The sequence below is a fragment of the Cuculus canorus genome, chromosome 7, assembly GCF_017976375.1.
Source record: "Cuculus canorus isolate bCucCan1 chromosome 7, bCucCan1.pri, whole genome shotgun sequence".
NCBI lineage: Eukaryota > Metazoa > Chordata > Aves > Cuculiformes > Cuculidae > Cuculus > Cuculus canorus.
Window position 1 is genome coordinate 21,111,747 of NC_071407.1, and position 15,583 is coordinate 21,127,329.

At 42.8% G+C, this 15,583-nt stretch overlaps 1 protein-coding gene across 4 annotated transcripts in view; it reads left to right on the top strand.

The window, feature by feature from the left end:
- LOC104067984 (tolloid-like protein 2) overlaps positions 1–15,583 on the top strand; it is a 92,822-nt gene that overhangs the window by 58,868 nt on the left and 18,371 nt on the right. For 3 of the 4 annotated variants that reach the window (XM_054070828.1, XM_054070829.1, XM_009570796.2), the window contains 6 exons: positions 1,224–1,348; positions 6,033–6,148; positions 6,884–6,986; positions 9,898–10,014; positions 13,486–13,631; positions 14,546–14,741. In XM_054070828.1, coding sequence (XP_053926803.1) covers positions 1,224–1,348; positions 6,033–6,148; positions 6,884–6,986; positions 9,898–10,014; positions 13,486–13,631; positions 14,546–14,741 — 803 coding nt within the window. The remainder of the gene's footprint in view (positions 1–1,223; positions 1,349–6,032; positions 6,149–6,883; positions 6,987–9,897; positions 10,015–13,485; positions 13,632–14,545; positions 14,742–15,583) is intronic. The other variant, XM_054070830.1, reaches the window with a different exon arrangement.

Sequence of the window (15,583 nt, forward strand, 5' to 3'; positions counted from 1 at the left end):
TGAATTCCTTACCCTCTATTTTCTTCCTTCAGTTTGAATATTTACAAAAGAATTTCCCCCCACAAAATATGATTAATATAATTATATTTTCTTTTCAAGAATACTGGCTGCAGCTCTGGATGGCTGTGATCCAAATACTCCGCTTGCAATATTTCTTTGAAAGTAAACCAATACAAAAAAACCCCTCTCAAACTCCTTCCCAAGGCTCTTAAATAGCTGAGCAGCCTAATGAACAGGGTTACTTTTGTACTTAGAGCTTAACCCATACTTGAAGACTCTTGTATCAGGACTAAGCAGTGCTAATGTTATTGTTTCTTCCTTGATTTCCTATTGGACTCTACAGACTCTATCCTGTCCTTCAGAAAGAGAAGTCTGCCTCCCAGAGCTGATGCCGAAGTTTTAAGCTCACTATTAGCATTGGCACTGCCAAGGCTGTTAGACATTCACGGGTGCAGTGAAACGGTTTCTGTGGACTAGACAGCCTTGCCTTGAGGGCTTGAAATTTAGTTCCAGGTTTCTGATTCTTCCCTTCCACTTCAACCCTGCTGTACCTACTGCTGCCTTAGGGTCTGTCTTGTGTGCAAACTCTTGCTTGGATGCTTGGACTTTGCATTTTGATGGAAGTGAACTTAAATCCTTTTTTGGACTGAGATCAGAAGTGCAGGCAGTAGGGAGTTCCTGAGCATGAAGTACCACAGGGAAGAAATAGTGAGGAAAAAGAGGCAGAGAGAAATGGAGTTATTAGCTTGGAAACTCATACAGAACAAAGGTAGAACACTTGATCTTTTATTCTTGTCTGTAGCAAGTGACAGTCACTATCAGTCCAACCCCATCTGCTACCAAACTCCTGTTCCCTCTGCTCCTTTGGTTTAAGTGTCCAGTCTGTACTTCATGTGCCATAAACCGTCTGGAAGAGCATTTCATGGCCTTTTCTGATTTATGGCAAGGAGTCTGTATGGACTCAGACAGAGGCAGAGACAATCTTGGTATATCAAAAGAGGAATTTACTGGCTTGGCAGACTTACCTGTACATTTTTAAGCTATCCGCTATAGGAAGAAGGCCACCTCAAGATGTGTGTTTATCATAATATGCATTACTCTTGCTTGTTAGCATGGGATGTATGACCAAGGGGATGTTGTGGGAGGCCTGCCAGGGTGGCTTTCTGTGCATCTTATAATTTTCCCTACTTCACTGCTCTTTGTCTCTCTGTTGTTCCCTTTAGAGGGGTTTTTCTCGACACCATCCTTCCCCGTCGTGATGATAATGGAGTCCGGCCAACTATTGGTCAGCGTATTCGCCTGAGTCGGGGAGATATCGCTCAGGCAAGGAAGTTGTACAAATGCCCAGGTAAATATGGCTTTTGGCGATGGCTCCAGCTTTATTGTAGCCACACAGTTTATCTGGAAGGTATTGGACTTTGAGAGCACTGTGACAATCTGTTTTATGAAAGGAACTCAGGAAATGTAGATCATCAAATACTTCAAGCTGGAGCTGTGGGAGAAGTGAGCTTGCCTAACATATGTCTCCTATTAGTAGTTTGCCAGTACTCCTGTTTGGTTTAGGGATTCGGGTTTGTCCAGTCTTCTCTACTGAAAATCGTAAGGGGAGCTAGAGTAGGCTGCAGAGAGGGACTAGGACGAGGCTTGTGCTTTGCTATTGGTTTTGTATAAATACACTGTCTAGAATTAGCGTGTAGGCTCTGTAGAAAATGAAATTGATGTACAAGACCATGAACAGAGTGTGGACTAGGAGTCAGCAAAGTGGCAGAGGGATGTCTGGTGGGCTGGAGTCTCTGTACACCTGCCACCAAACAGCTGTTGAGTGGTTTATATGCAGTCGCAGGAGAGAGCCTTAAGGAAACCCTGAGCGTATCTCTGTGATTATGGTGTATTGTGCTGAGGCTTGAAGGAATAACATTGAAAAAAGGTTTTAGTTGAACAAGATGTAGTTCTTGGAAAATTCTCTCACAGATTAGTTTAGAGAGTGGTTTACTTAAACTAAAGAAAAGAAAAAAAAAAAAAAAAGAGATGTCTTATAACGTGTTTTTTGACGGAGTCAGACTTAATCCAAGCAGGCTTTTCATTCCCATAGCTGGAAGCATCAACTACAGACTGAGATTTCTTGAGAAACTTTGGCCTGAAGTTAAAGTCAAACTAAAAGCTACAAAGCAACTCTCATTAAAATGAAGAACTTTCTGAGTCTCAAGTTTTTCACTTGCAAAGTAGAACTTTTCTACTTCTAGGATTTTTTTTCCACAAAACTTTAGCAGAGGCTAAAGGAAATGTTTGGCAGCAGAATGATTAGAGCTTTAAACCTACTAAACAAATTTTCTTCTAATATCTATTGTTTTATTATTATTTCCTTTTTTCTTTGCATCAAAATTTATACACAGGTTGCATTTGAGGACAAGGGGTGCAGTATATTTAACATCTTTAGCATTTAACATATTTAGCATTAACATCTGCAGCTGCAATTTGAATCTATAGATTGAAAAATTCTCTTCCACAGCAACATGCAAAGCACAGGAGTTCAAAATGAAAGGGCTTGTATGGTCCAGCAGGGTCTGAATGAGACTTCAGTTTGAGGACAACTTTTTTTCGGTGATAAAGCTGAGGATTTTTAGGTAAACGCAACATACTGCAGAAGCTGAATGACAGTTTCCTTTTTAGAAAGAGGTTATCCACCTGAGAAAATACCCACCAAAAAGAGGTAGAAGATGAGTTACGTGGTACAAGGCAGAACAGCTGCTGTGTTTATTGTAAGAAACAGAACTCTACAACTCATTAGACTGGAGCTCTTGTGGCTGCTACACTTAGGGCTGTCTTAACTTTTCCATTCTAAACACCTGCTGTTGTAAATGGCTTTTAATTCCCCGAAGCTTATACCTGCTGGGTTAAAGTTAGTGCCAAGCCAGGTGAAACCAGATGAAATTTGCTGAAGGAATTTCTAGAAGGCAAGCTGCGTTCTGCTGCATAGTAGTACACACTAGGTTTGATATGGCTGCGTGGTTGAGGGTTTGATGAGTACAGTCCCTACAAAAGATGTTAAAATAGCATATCCTGGGGTCTTGTGCTATGCTGAAGGAAAAAGGTCTGTGTGGCTGAGCTGACCGTGCAGGGATGATTAAACTGTGAGTTGAGAATGGTCCTGTTTTATGTTATCCAATTCTCTGTGCAACTTCAAAAAGATGTAGTGTACTAATAACCAGCCCATGAGTAGTAAGTGTCTGTCCCTCAAGTACTTAATTTACAAACGACTTCTGAAGCATTAACCTTTTCTACCTTGCCTTTCAGTTCTGTCCCTCTCTAGCAGCTTGTGTGCACAACAGCTTCTTCATCATGTGCAAACCCCACCTCAGCTCAGTTTCTTGATCCCACAATTACCTTGCACTAGTTTTATTGGGCCTGTTGGTTTCTCTACTACTAAGTAAAGAAGTTACTACAAAGTTACTTTACTACTAAGTGAAGTATAATTGTATGTCTTATTGATGTGCTCTGCAAGAGATTGTGCTCTACACAAAAATATGCATTACTTATTATTATCCTATTTCCTCCTGCATGTGCAGGCAATCACTTTCCTCTGTGCTGAAAGACCAGCCTCTCCCAGCCTGTCTGGAGAGTTTCCTGTGCAAGGTTTGTATAGTTAGCTTTCATGATGTTTTAGCAGAGCAGTGTTTGGTAGTAGATACATTAGTACCTGTTCCATAATTACACAGTCTTGCTGTGTAATTACACTTAAGATAATTAAGTCTGGTCTGTAAGAAACCTTCACTGTGCTTCAGCAGTGGGTGGTAATCCTCTTTGTCCTATGTCATTATGGTAATGTAGTATGTTATCCCAGTAATTTAGAGCTTTCTTTATCATTTCGTGGGGGGCATTTTTGTTTAAATAGATCTTTGGGCAGAGAAGAACAATATTTACATATCTTGGTGAGTTATGGGTTGGAATCCCCTCTTTATAGGGACACCTTGTCACATATTGGCCTTCCTAGAGCCATCCTAAGTTGGTGGCCACTCCAGACCATGCATTGACCAGTGGTGAAGCAGAGGATTAGCTGAAGAGTGCTTGCTGTCCTCAGGATAAATGTGGCTGGGACTCAGCTTCCTTGAGAGGTTTATCTGCTGAGGCAGCATGTGTTTCCTGGTAGAGGGTCCTAGGAGTGTCCTGGGAGCTGGAATTATCCTGACAGATTCTGAAACAGATAACAAAGTAAGGCAACTTTGCAAGAGGTAGAAAGGAAGAAAAGTGTATTTATTCTGCAAATAGAAGTCCGGATTTCTTCTCCAATTCATGCAGATCATTACCTCTCACAAGCACCGTTTTCTGCCCACCTGAAGAATACAGAGAGCATCACCTGCCGAACATGCTGGGAGAGGTGGGAGGGTATTAGCTATTTCTGCAGAATGGAAACTAAAACTTCCTGTGCAATGCTGCTTTGAATTGCATAATGGTAAGGGGAGTTCACAGGCCTCAAAACTGCTTGAGAGGGAAGAACTAGTGTCAAGGCTTTGGACTCTCATTTTTCTTCATTCTTCTGTAGATAATGTGTGCGTTTACCTGCCTGTTCTGCTTAGTGATGCTTTTTTCTAGTGATTTAAAATACCTTTGGCTTTCCTGATAGGATCTCTTTGCCAGATCCCTTGCTGACCTGTGCCTTGAAATATATGCAACTTGTTCCTAGTAATGACTGCACCTTCCAGAGCACCCCTAGGAGCTGTTTGGTTGAGAAAAATCACTTTTTGTGCCTCTGTCTATTGTTCATCTAGTCTGACCTATCAAACTGTGGGTCAAACTGCTTCAGAGAAATTATGAATTTCTAGTCTAGGTAACTCTCTCTGCCTTTTTTGAAGATATTAAACTTTTTGAATGGGACCAGTCTCTTTTCACTTCCAACTTCCAACTCACTCGTCTAAATGTGATCGTAACTGAAAAGTTAGTGAGTGTGTAACAGCATCAGGCAGAGGAACATCCCCTGGCATTTTAATGAGAAAGGAAACCAGATGTTTGGCCATATCAGATCTTTCAATGCAGTGCTGCTTAATAAGGGATTTTTTGGAGCTTCCTTACCATCACTGAGGAAATCAAGTTGCAGGTCAAAGGCAGCTTTATAACGTCATCAGGTTATGGAATTCAAAAAAATGACTGGAAAGCAGGCAAGTCTAGGTCTCTGCTTCTAGGGATGGATATTTGCATGTGTCTGTCGAGCACTGTGAGAGAAATGGGAGCTTTGCTATTTGTGATTCCCCTACCTAGCCAGTCAGCTGCTCTGCAGATGGTCTTCCTTGTTCCAGCTCAGTCCTCCTGGCTCAGAGAGCAGGCAGCACAGTAGTCGCAACTTTCCCAGGTGTTGGAAGCTGCAGTTCCTTAAAGGAACATACATACGCATGTACACATTATGTGCTTCCCAAAAGTCACTCTGGCATCTACATTTCATCAGCTGTAGCAGGCCACAAGAACAGGAAAGCAGAGCGACCTGCAGTATTCACCCGCAGTGTGACAGCAGGATAGGTTCTAGACAGCCAAAGCATGAGAGTAGTGGGGCCTACCCTGCTTTTGTTAGGATGTTTTAACACCCCTCCCCCCCAAGAGATACTTAACAATAATAACTAAGATAAAATAAATCGACCAGCTTATATTGAAGGGAAAACAGATTTACTGACAATCTTGGGGATGTGAGGTGGGGTGAGTTTAATATTTTGCATTTAATTAGTGGATGAGCTATTCCTCAGTAGGGCTGAAACCTAAAAATGTGGACACATGGAAGAAAGATGGAGGAAGGATGTCTTTTTAAAGCCTGTTTCCCCTGTGTCCTTGCACTGATAATCTTCCATCCTGGGAATCCTAACAAATTTCACATCACCCCTTTGGCGGGGTCTCGAGTGGTCAATGACCCTTGGCCAGTACCATGAATGAGCATCCTTAGAGTACCAGCCACTAACCTGCACAAAGCAGCCGTGTGCAAATGTTCTGGTAGACCCTAGTGTCTTTCAGAGGGTCACTCCTTGTTGCTGTTTTTTTCCCCTCTCTCACAGCTTGCGGAGAGACTTTGCAGGACTCAACAGGGAATTTCTCAGCCCCTGGCTTTCCAAATGGCTACCCCTCCTACTCCCACTGTGTCTGGAGGATCTCGGTGACCCCAGGGGAAAAGGTAGGTGCCACACCAGCATAAGGTGTACTCTGCACTTTCCTTGTGTATGGTTTTGCTTGTGATGACAGTGTTAGTAGGTGCCAAAAGCTGGTGCTGTACATCTCTGCACAGCAGGAGTGCAGGGATGGAGCCTGGAAAGGCTCCTGAGCACCAGCACTGTCCTTTCAGAGGTAGGTTAGATAAAATGTGCCAGCAGGCTGAGGTCCCGAGGGAGCTGAGGAGCTGTGAGTGCAATTGGTGGCTGCCCCTGTCATACAGGCAAAATGTCCCTGTCAGGGTCTCTTGCTCCCAATCTTGAAACAACAAGCCCCACTGTGCATCATTCAGCTACCCTGTCCACTTTCTTCCCAGCATCTTTTGTTTTATTGATCTTCCAGTGGAAATGAAATCTTCCTTAATCCACTAATCCCAGCCCTTCAGGCCTTTTATGCCATACCAGGCTGCAAGAATACACAGCCCTGTTTGGAAGCTCCTTGGCAGAACAGTTTTGCTGAGGACCACCCTGAAGACATACTTAAGACAAGAAGTTGAACAAAGAAGAGTAGAGCTTGCTCATTTTGCAGCAAGCATCTTGCTGGTTTTGTCACCTGCAAGCCCAGTCCCATGCTGGGCTCCTGCCATTTCCTGCCTACGCACTTATACACCACTGTAGTAGAGGTGAAGCACCTAAGCTGAAGAGTCTTCTCTTTAAAGCAGCTCCCTTCCTAAAGAGAAGTGTGTACTTTCTCCTTCCAGATTATGTTGAACTTCACATCAATGGACCTATTTAAAAGTCGCCTTTGCTGGTATGACTATGTGGAAGTGCGTGATGGCTACTGGAGAAAAGCTCCTTTACTGGGTGAGCAGCTATTTCATTTTAATTGCATTTTGTATGTTTTTCTTGAAGCTTATTGCAGGGGAAAAGCCCAGATACAAACTTTCCTTTACCTGGAAGGAGCCTTCGTACGGCCCGTGCATTGGCCAGTCATTAATGTCTCTATGCAGAGATGTCAGCATGCTGTATTCATAACAAATGATGTGTACTTGAAAACCTTTATTCCTTCCTCTTCCAGCTTGAGAACTGAGATGGAAAGGGAAATGAGTCAGGGGCATGACTGGGATTAAAAATGGGGCATCTGGAGTTTTATTATCACTTTTTCCTAAGACCTGGGTCAGGTAGTCAGTACAAAGCAGCCATACAGCTCCTGACCTTCTCTCTTGCTATTGCTTGTCAAATATTTCTATTTACAAATACACAGTAGTTTGTATTTTAGGGCTCTGCATTTCTAGCAGGGAACTTCCTAAACCATGCCTAGGATATCAGACTGTGCAAGGGTTCTATTCCGCTCTTGCTCCCAAAGATCTCAAGGAACTGCAGCTTCCCCTCATCTTCCCTGTTCCTCTGCCTCCTGCTATCATTGCTGCAAATCTCCCACACTGAGTGAGCAGTTAGGAGTCTAGTGCACCAGCTGCACTAGAGTACCATGGCCCGTACTGCAGCACAGGACTGGGCTGGTAAATGTGGAGTCGTTGGGCTTAGGGAGATCTGGGTGCTTGCCTTGGCCCTGCTGGTCATCCCAGCCCTGGTACCAGGGGTATCGCTGAGGCTGAAGCCGTGATACCCTCTAGGGGTTTCTGTGGGTCTGCCTTGCCGTGCAGAGTTGGCAGCTGGGTTTCCTGCTTCCTGCCTGTTTTGAGGTTGGCAGTGTTAATTGCTGTTTTCTGCAGCACATACCTCAGGTAACATTGCTCCAGCAGCTGCAGCTTAGCTTGTCATTATTTATTTTGTCTGCTGAGTAATTTAAAGGTATTTCAGAAGCCAAGCACCTCGCCGTCCCCCTAATGCAGGTGGACTTGTGAGTGTTTCCATCTGGAAGGAAACACTGCTTGAGTGACCATGGCTCCCGCAAGGGGCTGAGCCCATGAAATTAGCTCGGAAGAGGCAGATAGATGGCAATTCAGTGGGAGGCAGGGAGGAGGATTAGTGTGAATTGTGAAAGCATGGGCTTCTTACAGAGAGAGAAAAATACATGTGCACTGCATATTTTCCCAGGGAAGTGTGTGAAAACCCAGCCTTTAAATGGTGTATAACTTTTTATGAATGGGCCCTTTATCACACTCTGAGGATTTTGCTCATTCTTGTTCCTCATCTGTGTTTCCTCTCCCTGACACCCTTGTTAAACTCCAAGTCTAAATCCAGGAGGCAGTTGCTCAGTGACCCTAGAGGAAGGAACTTTGCAGTGCTGATGCTGTTTGTTAGCATCCCCTTTGGAAATGGAGATGGGATATGCTGTTGGTACACTGCAGGGCTACCCCGCTGCCCCAACAGTGCTGGGCAGCTTAGGGGCAACAGAGGCTCAGAACTGAATAGCCAAGTAAAGCTAGGATCCGAGATAATATTTGGATGGTTAACTCCGCAAAAGAAAAAAGTTGATGGTGAAACTGCTGTTGAAGAGAAACAAAGTTTGCAACTCACCTTCTGATTTGTACTGTCTGCCCTGTCACAGGCACAGGACTCTTGCACCCTTGAAGGTCATAGCCTTCCTGAGGCTGCCAAGTGATGAAGAAAGGGCAGGCAGAGCCAGAAGTGGCAGTAGCTGACTGTGGACAGCTGACTACTAAGCAAAGGACTCCTAGGCTTTTAATACACAGGATTCGTGCCCACTGCTCTGCCCTCCTATGCAAAGGAAAAGCGACAGCTAAAAAAAACTTGAATTATCTGTCAGCTATAAAACCTTGAATTATCTTTCTCCTTATTCAGTGCAGGGAAATACCAGTGCAGCCTGCTAATGGGAGCTAATGTACTGTCTTGTAGGTAAGGCATTAACCAGGTTTTTACTTGGTGGAGACTGTTCAAAGAAACCTTTCACTGGTATTGCAAGACCAGGATTGCTATCACCACTGTCTTGACCGATTTAAACCTGGTGAAGGAACTACTCTCTCCCTCTGTCAAATTCTTACTGGGGATTCAGTTGGACAGGATGCCAAGACCATGTTTAATTCAGTATATAGCTCTGCTGGTGCCAGTTGAAGTGAGAAAACATATTAGCACTGAAAACTCTCAGTGTGTACTTGGTGCTTGCTCTGTTTCCATGAGGATGGAACAGGTAGAGGAGCACCAAATTAGGGCTGTTGAGGTTATTTGAGATGCAGATGCTATCTGGGTCTTTACTTTCAGTATTCATCTTTGCTGGCAGGATTTGGGTGTTTAACAGCGCTGATGCATGCAGAAAATCTCAGATGGGTGAACCATGGAGCAAAAAGGCTCCTGGTGTCTCTCTTGAAAGAGATTGAATGACTGCTGACACCTAGCTGGGAAGAGGTGAGAGTAGAAGACGAGATAAAAGATGTTTTCTCATCAGTGTGATCGCTTCCCGCCCTTGGTGGAAAGGATGTTCCCTAATGTCACATCTTTAGAAGGGCGGAGATGGTTCTCCATTTGCATTTGGCAGCTCATTTGCCCAATTATGTAATGAAACAAGAGCCTTTTTGAATTTACCAAGGCAATAGAGGCCACATCTATGACTACTGGATTCTGCTCCCAGCTGAAGAAAACCTTTATTAATTTAATAATTGAAGAGAATATAAATTAACAGGGCCGGAGAAGAAAGAAGCTCATTCAAAAGCACAGGTGGTGGGAGTGAAAGTGTGTTTTATGCAAGCAGAGCTCCTTTGACCATGGACTGTTTGCTTCCTAGAGCCACAGGTGCCTGCTATGCTGTGCTGCCTGTCAGCCAGGAGATCCTGATTGTCTCTTTCCTGCCTTCTAGGTAGATTTTGTGGTGACAAGATCCCTGAACCAGTAATCTCCACAGACAGCCGACTGTGGATTGAGTTCCGGAGCAGCAGTAACATCCTGGGCAAAGGCTTCTTTGTGGTCTATGAAGGTACAACCCTTAGCTAGAAGTCATCTGTTGCATTACCAGCCAGAATAGGACGCAGGGCTTTATGGGATCAGCAGAAGTTCTGCTTCACTGCATGGTTAGATACAGCCCCTGCTATTGTCTTTTGGGAATTAGCAGAATTTGCTGGCTGTTCCAGCAGACAATGTATTCTTTTAACTGGATCATCACGTTTTTGGAAGGACAACCAGATGGCAGCACAGAGCAATAGATTCCGTTCTTTGGCCAGGTTCTGTTTGCCCTAACCAGCCCTGGCAAGCAGCACTACTGCATGTAGGAGGGGTTCCTTCCAGTAATTTAATAGGCAAAGTTCTGTTTCAGATCATACATTTATCACTTCACAGAGCTTTTTTTACCGTCCCCTCCCCCAGATGCTGAGGTGGTTCTTTGTTTTCTCCCTTGTATATTTTACCTGCAGAAGATTAGAAATGAACATGTCAGATTTTCTGCAGGTCAGGTACTATGGAAACTTGCATGGTGCTGGGATGCTGAAACCATTTCAGAGAAGGGGCAATACTATTAAAGTCACTAACAAACCAGTAACAACCCTTCTTCACGTACACTTATTTTTTTACAATAATAATTCTAAAATACCTTAAAAGCCTTCATTGTTCTCTGGGCCACAGGCATTTTCTTATAAGTAACAGTGTTATCAATAGTATTGAGGTGGACTGCATTGATACCAACGTTGCATCATCATCTTTCTGCAGCCACAGAGCAAGCATGACACTGGAAGGCCATGTGTCCAATATACTAATGAGTAATGATACTAACAGGAAACAAAACACAGGACTGTTGGGAACGTGCAAATAAAGTATATAAGCATTTCTCAACAGTGTGGGTCTAATAATCTGTTTCACAGGTGAAATATCTGGTTTCTGCACAAATTGTTGCCCCAGAGACAGAGGTAGCTTGCCTGATTTTTTCAATTTTTTTTTTTTCATATGTCTCCTGAGAAACAGCTGTTGCCTGGACCATGTGGTTTGTAACACCCCTGTTGTGGTAGTTTGTTGGAATTGGAAGTGATGAAACTAGTATATCTCCAATAGACTGTTTTATTTTGGCTTCTTGGTTTGATGGGCTAGTCAGCTTGAATTCTTATAGTGGGTTATTTTCCACTGATATCTTCTCCAGCTTTAAAAGGAAAATAAAAGGCAAAGTAAGGAATGTTTTTGGGAAGCAACTTCGCTGTTGTTCATCATATAAGTTAAGATGGCATCATGCTTCATATTGCTAAAAGGTACTGAAAGAAAAAAAGACCTTTTACATTAGCAAATGAAAATGGAATGTGCATCTAATGGTCAAACTTCCCCCAACTGCATCCCCTCAACTGTTCATATTTTCCTGCGTCTTCAAGACTCTGGCTTCTTATGCAGCCCTTTCCTGCAAGAAACTTCCCATTGGAAAGGTATAAAATCCACAGCTAAGCCTGAGACCAAGCAGAGTATGACTGATGGAAGCCAGCTTGTACTACAGAAACAGTGATGGCACATTGAACAGTTCTTTTCTTGGCTCAGCCTCCTCTTGTCAGAGCAGCAAGTAGTGAGATTGTCTGCATCTCCATAATTTATTTGCTGAAATGGGAGAGTTTCTAAAAGTATTCCTTAATCCCTATTTCTATCGGATGCAAGGTCTGGTGATGGGTTGTTTCTTTCCTTCATTGTCAGGTAGTTTGGTGAGCTGTTCTGTGACTTCTGTGTCTAGGCAGTAAGGGTAATTTTGGTTTCAAGGACAGATTGTTCTTAAATATTTAATTTGCCATCATTTTTGTATAAAAGCTCTCTGTATTGCTATTAGCTCCTGTTTTTCTTTTGAACGTTTCTCCCTCACATACTAAAAAGCCGAAGTGGATTTTAGCACTGCTTTTCTCTCCTTTGCTTTAGTGAGAGTGCATGTAAATGCTCATGCTTTGTGGGGAGCTCTGTCGGTGAGGACTGATTCTTGGATTTGGATTTGGATTCATCCAGGTCGTGGCCCTGAAGTTTTCAGTAGATGGGAGGAAAGAGGCAGAAGCATGTAGCCACATCATGGAAGAATTACTTGATACTAAATGACAGATAATGTAGTGAAAGTGTCCTCATAGTTCAGTCACATTGGTCTTTTTCTTTCATGAGATTCATGATGGGAAGATGCTGGTGGCTTTACCCTACAGCACTGTTGGTAGCCCTGAATTTGTCATTGTTATTGCCTTCTCGGGCTCTATCAGCAGATGTTCTTTCCGTTTTGCAGTAAGGCTTTTCCAGTATACTTGATGTTCAGCTGAATTTCAGTGTGAACTGCTGCTGTGGATGGAGAAAATACTGTTTGCTGGCTGACAGTTTAATGGCTGTTAATTGTAAGTTCTCTGCTCTTACAGTCCTCTTTCTGTTAGGTGTGGGAGACAGTTCTCTAAAGGGTCCCTCAGAGGTTCTCTCTGGCACCATTTGTAGCTCTGAATATATGAACTCAGGCTACAATCTAAATTGTGCTCTGCAGTTCAGTTTAGGGTGCAGTTATTTGGTGGTGCCTTAGCACTGATTGGCTAAGAAAGAAGTTAGCACTGCACTGGTGAAGCAGTCCTTTTTAACTGGGTCACACTTAACATTAGCAGCTTACAAAGCAAAACCAAAACAAAGTTACACAATGCAAGCAATTTCCAGGACACTACAGGGAGACACGCATCTGATTTTTTTAACGTAATGTGTTGTGGAGAGACCCCAAGGGTGAATATGACTGATGTCTGGCAGGTGTCACTGCAGTGCCAACTCTCTTGTACTCACTGTCAGTGCTTTTGGTTTGCTTGACTTTAAACACAGCCAAAATATTCATATGCCTTCTGCGAACATGTATCACGCATCATGGCATAACAGGTTTTGGCCTGTGATATTTCATTTGTTACCTAATCTTGCAGAAAATTATGCTAAACTGATTATTGCCTTTGATGTCTCTGCTAGTTTTGTATTAAACCAGATTTTCATTAAATTTTCTGTTCTTGGTCTTTAAAATTACTCATTCTTACATTTAGTACAAAACTTAGTTTTTCATGCTCAGCAGTCAGCCTGATGGTCTCCTGGTGAACAGCTTGACTCATGCTTGTTAATATTGCCATCTTGTGGCTATATTAGATTTGTAACTGTTCTTTATTTGAGTTTTGTTTGGGTTTTTTGCCAACTTTTCTTGGTCCTTAGTGCTGGTACAGGTTTTGAGCAGTTATGAAGGTGACCAGGAGTGTGAAACACACAAATCCATGAAAATTCTCTGTCCCAGTGAGTTCACCTTCTAAGGAGGTTGGCATAGCAAGACAGGAGACACTGCAACTGAGACAAAATGTTAGATTTGTTAGAACTTCCATGACTTGTATGTTGCCTTTGCGTAACAAGTGGTATTGATACAGATTTGAATGATGGCTATATATGGGGCAGCTTTATCTAAGGAAAAACTTGCAGTCTTGTGGTTTGCTGTTTGTTTTTTATGAAGCTATTTGCGGTGGAGAAATTCACAAAGATGCTGGCAACATCCAATCTCCCAATTACCCAGATGACTACAGACCTTCCAAAGAGTGTATCTGGAAGATCACAGTTTCTGAGGGCTTTCACATAGGAATCACATTCCAAGCCTTTGAGGTGAGAAATGTCATTTTATATAATATTATGAATTAATTTTGCCTCTATGGATCTGTTAAAATTAAGAATAAAGCAATGTAAATAATAATTAAAAAGCTTTTGTGTAATTCAGGACATCATTTCTCCTCACCAGAAGTTTGCTCAGAGATTTTGAAGTCAATTTTAAATGATTTTTCAAAAACTGCTACTCTAGACAGAAAGAATTAGAAGGGGCACAAAATTATTGATGATGTTGAGTAGGGACTCATGAGTCCTTAAGTTTTTACTCTGGTCAAATGAAATTGAATATTCACAGGCAAAAAACTTATTGGTGTCACCGAAGTGTAGCAGACTGCAGGATGTTTGTGACTCTCCAAAGAGCTTTGGAGAGCTCAGAAAGTTATTTCTCCTACTGGTTATAGGATATTGTACACTCTTAGCTAGGAGCCCTGTGATCTATTTCTGGCTACTAATATTTAAGTTGCAGACAGGAGTGGGCAGGAGCTGGGTTGGTGCATAAATCCCATCTATCCCATAGGCTCCTGTGGCTTTTGTGTACATTTACTGTGTTTGTCCTGGAAAGGGATGACACCACTACTTCCTGGCTGTGACCTCACGGCTATTCCTTGAACCTTTCTGTTCTGCTCTGCTCTGTTTTTTTTACCGCTTCTCATGGAAAAGCAGCTTGTAGATAGTCAGGGACTGGGTTTCACTGTAGGACAGCCGTGGGAGTAGCACTGAAAAGTGCCAGGTCTTGAATGGAATTGCACCTGCCTGAGAGTTCAGTGGCAGCCCTGAGGCAAGTACCTAGTTTTGACCAGTTGTTTAAGATGGGCCTTTGGAAGCTGATCTCTGGCCAAAGTCTAACTGGGTAGTTAGCCTGACTCAGAGCACTCTTACTAGTGAGCCACAGGCACACGATTTTCCCATTGCAGATTGAGTGGCACGATGCATGTTCTTATGACTACCTGGAGATCCGAGATGGCCTCACTGAATACAGCCCACTGATCGGTCGCTTCTGTGGCTATGAGAAGCCAGAAGATATCAAATCCAGTTCAAATAAAGTATGGATGAAGTTTGCATCTGATGCAACCATCAATAAAGCAGGCTTTGCAGCAAATTTCTTTAAAGGTATGTGATCTAATACCTCTCAAGGTCAAAGTTGGGCACCGTTCATCCCTTAACGTACTGCCATCCCAAAGTGATCAGTTACCATTGTATCTACATGTAGTTAAGAGCCGTTAGCCCTGTCTGTAAACCCACCAATATGAAGTATCATATAAATTGCTTTGAGAGTGTAGAGAAGTTTGATGCTGAGGCATGAACAGCACCTGTCTGATTAAGACAGAAAGAAAGCCTCACCGGTCAGTATCAGCACAGGCGCTACACCTTGTCTTGCACAGCTGAACAGGGTGTGACCTCCATTTGTCCATGCCAGGGGACAGTGACATTTTCAAAGAAGGTACTCGTATTGCACAATGAGTTAAAAACAACTCTGTTTAAGTTCTGTTCCAAAAGAAACTTCTGGAGAGAGGGTAAATTTGAATGTAAGTAGAATCCCAGGGAAAAATTCTGAGTGCTTTAGGTGACAAATGAGTTCCTAAGCTAAGATCCTTTTCAGGAAGATGCAAAAAAGGCTCATATTTTTTTAAGAGCTGAACCCAAGACGTGGTCCTTTATCGGCATCCTGATGACTTGATAGAGTCAAGAACCAAATATCTAGCTTCTTGGGAGAATACCTGCGGAGCTGCTGCAAGGTCAATAGTCACATTTCTCTTAGGTTCAATGGCAGTTTTACAGAAATAATAGCTGCAATGCCAATGTTTGGATTGCATAAGTCCTTTATTTATGTCTACTTTAACTTTTGTCTTGTATTTAGAGTGTCACAATCTGTTTGTATCTCTCAAACTCACAGGGCGATGTACTCTGTGATTTAAACTTTGTTTCATAAGCTGCTTAAGAAATACAACAAA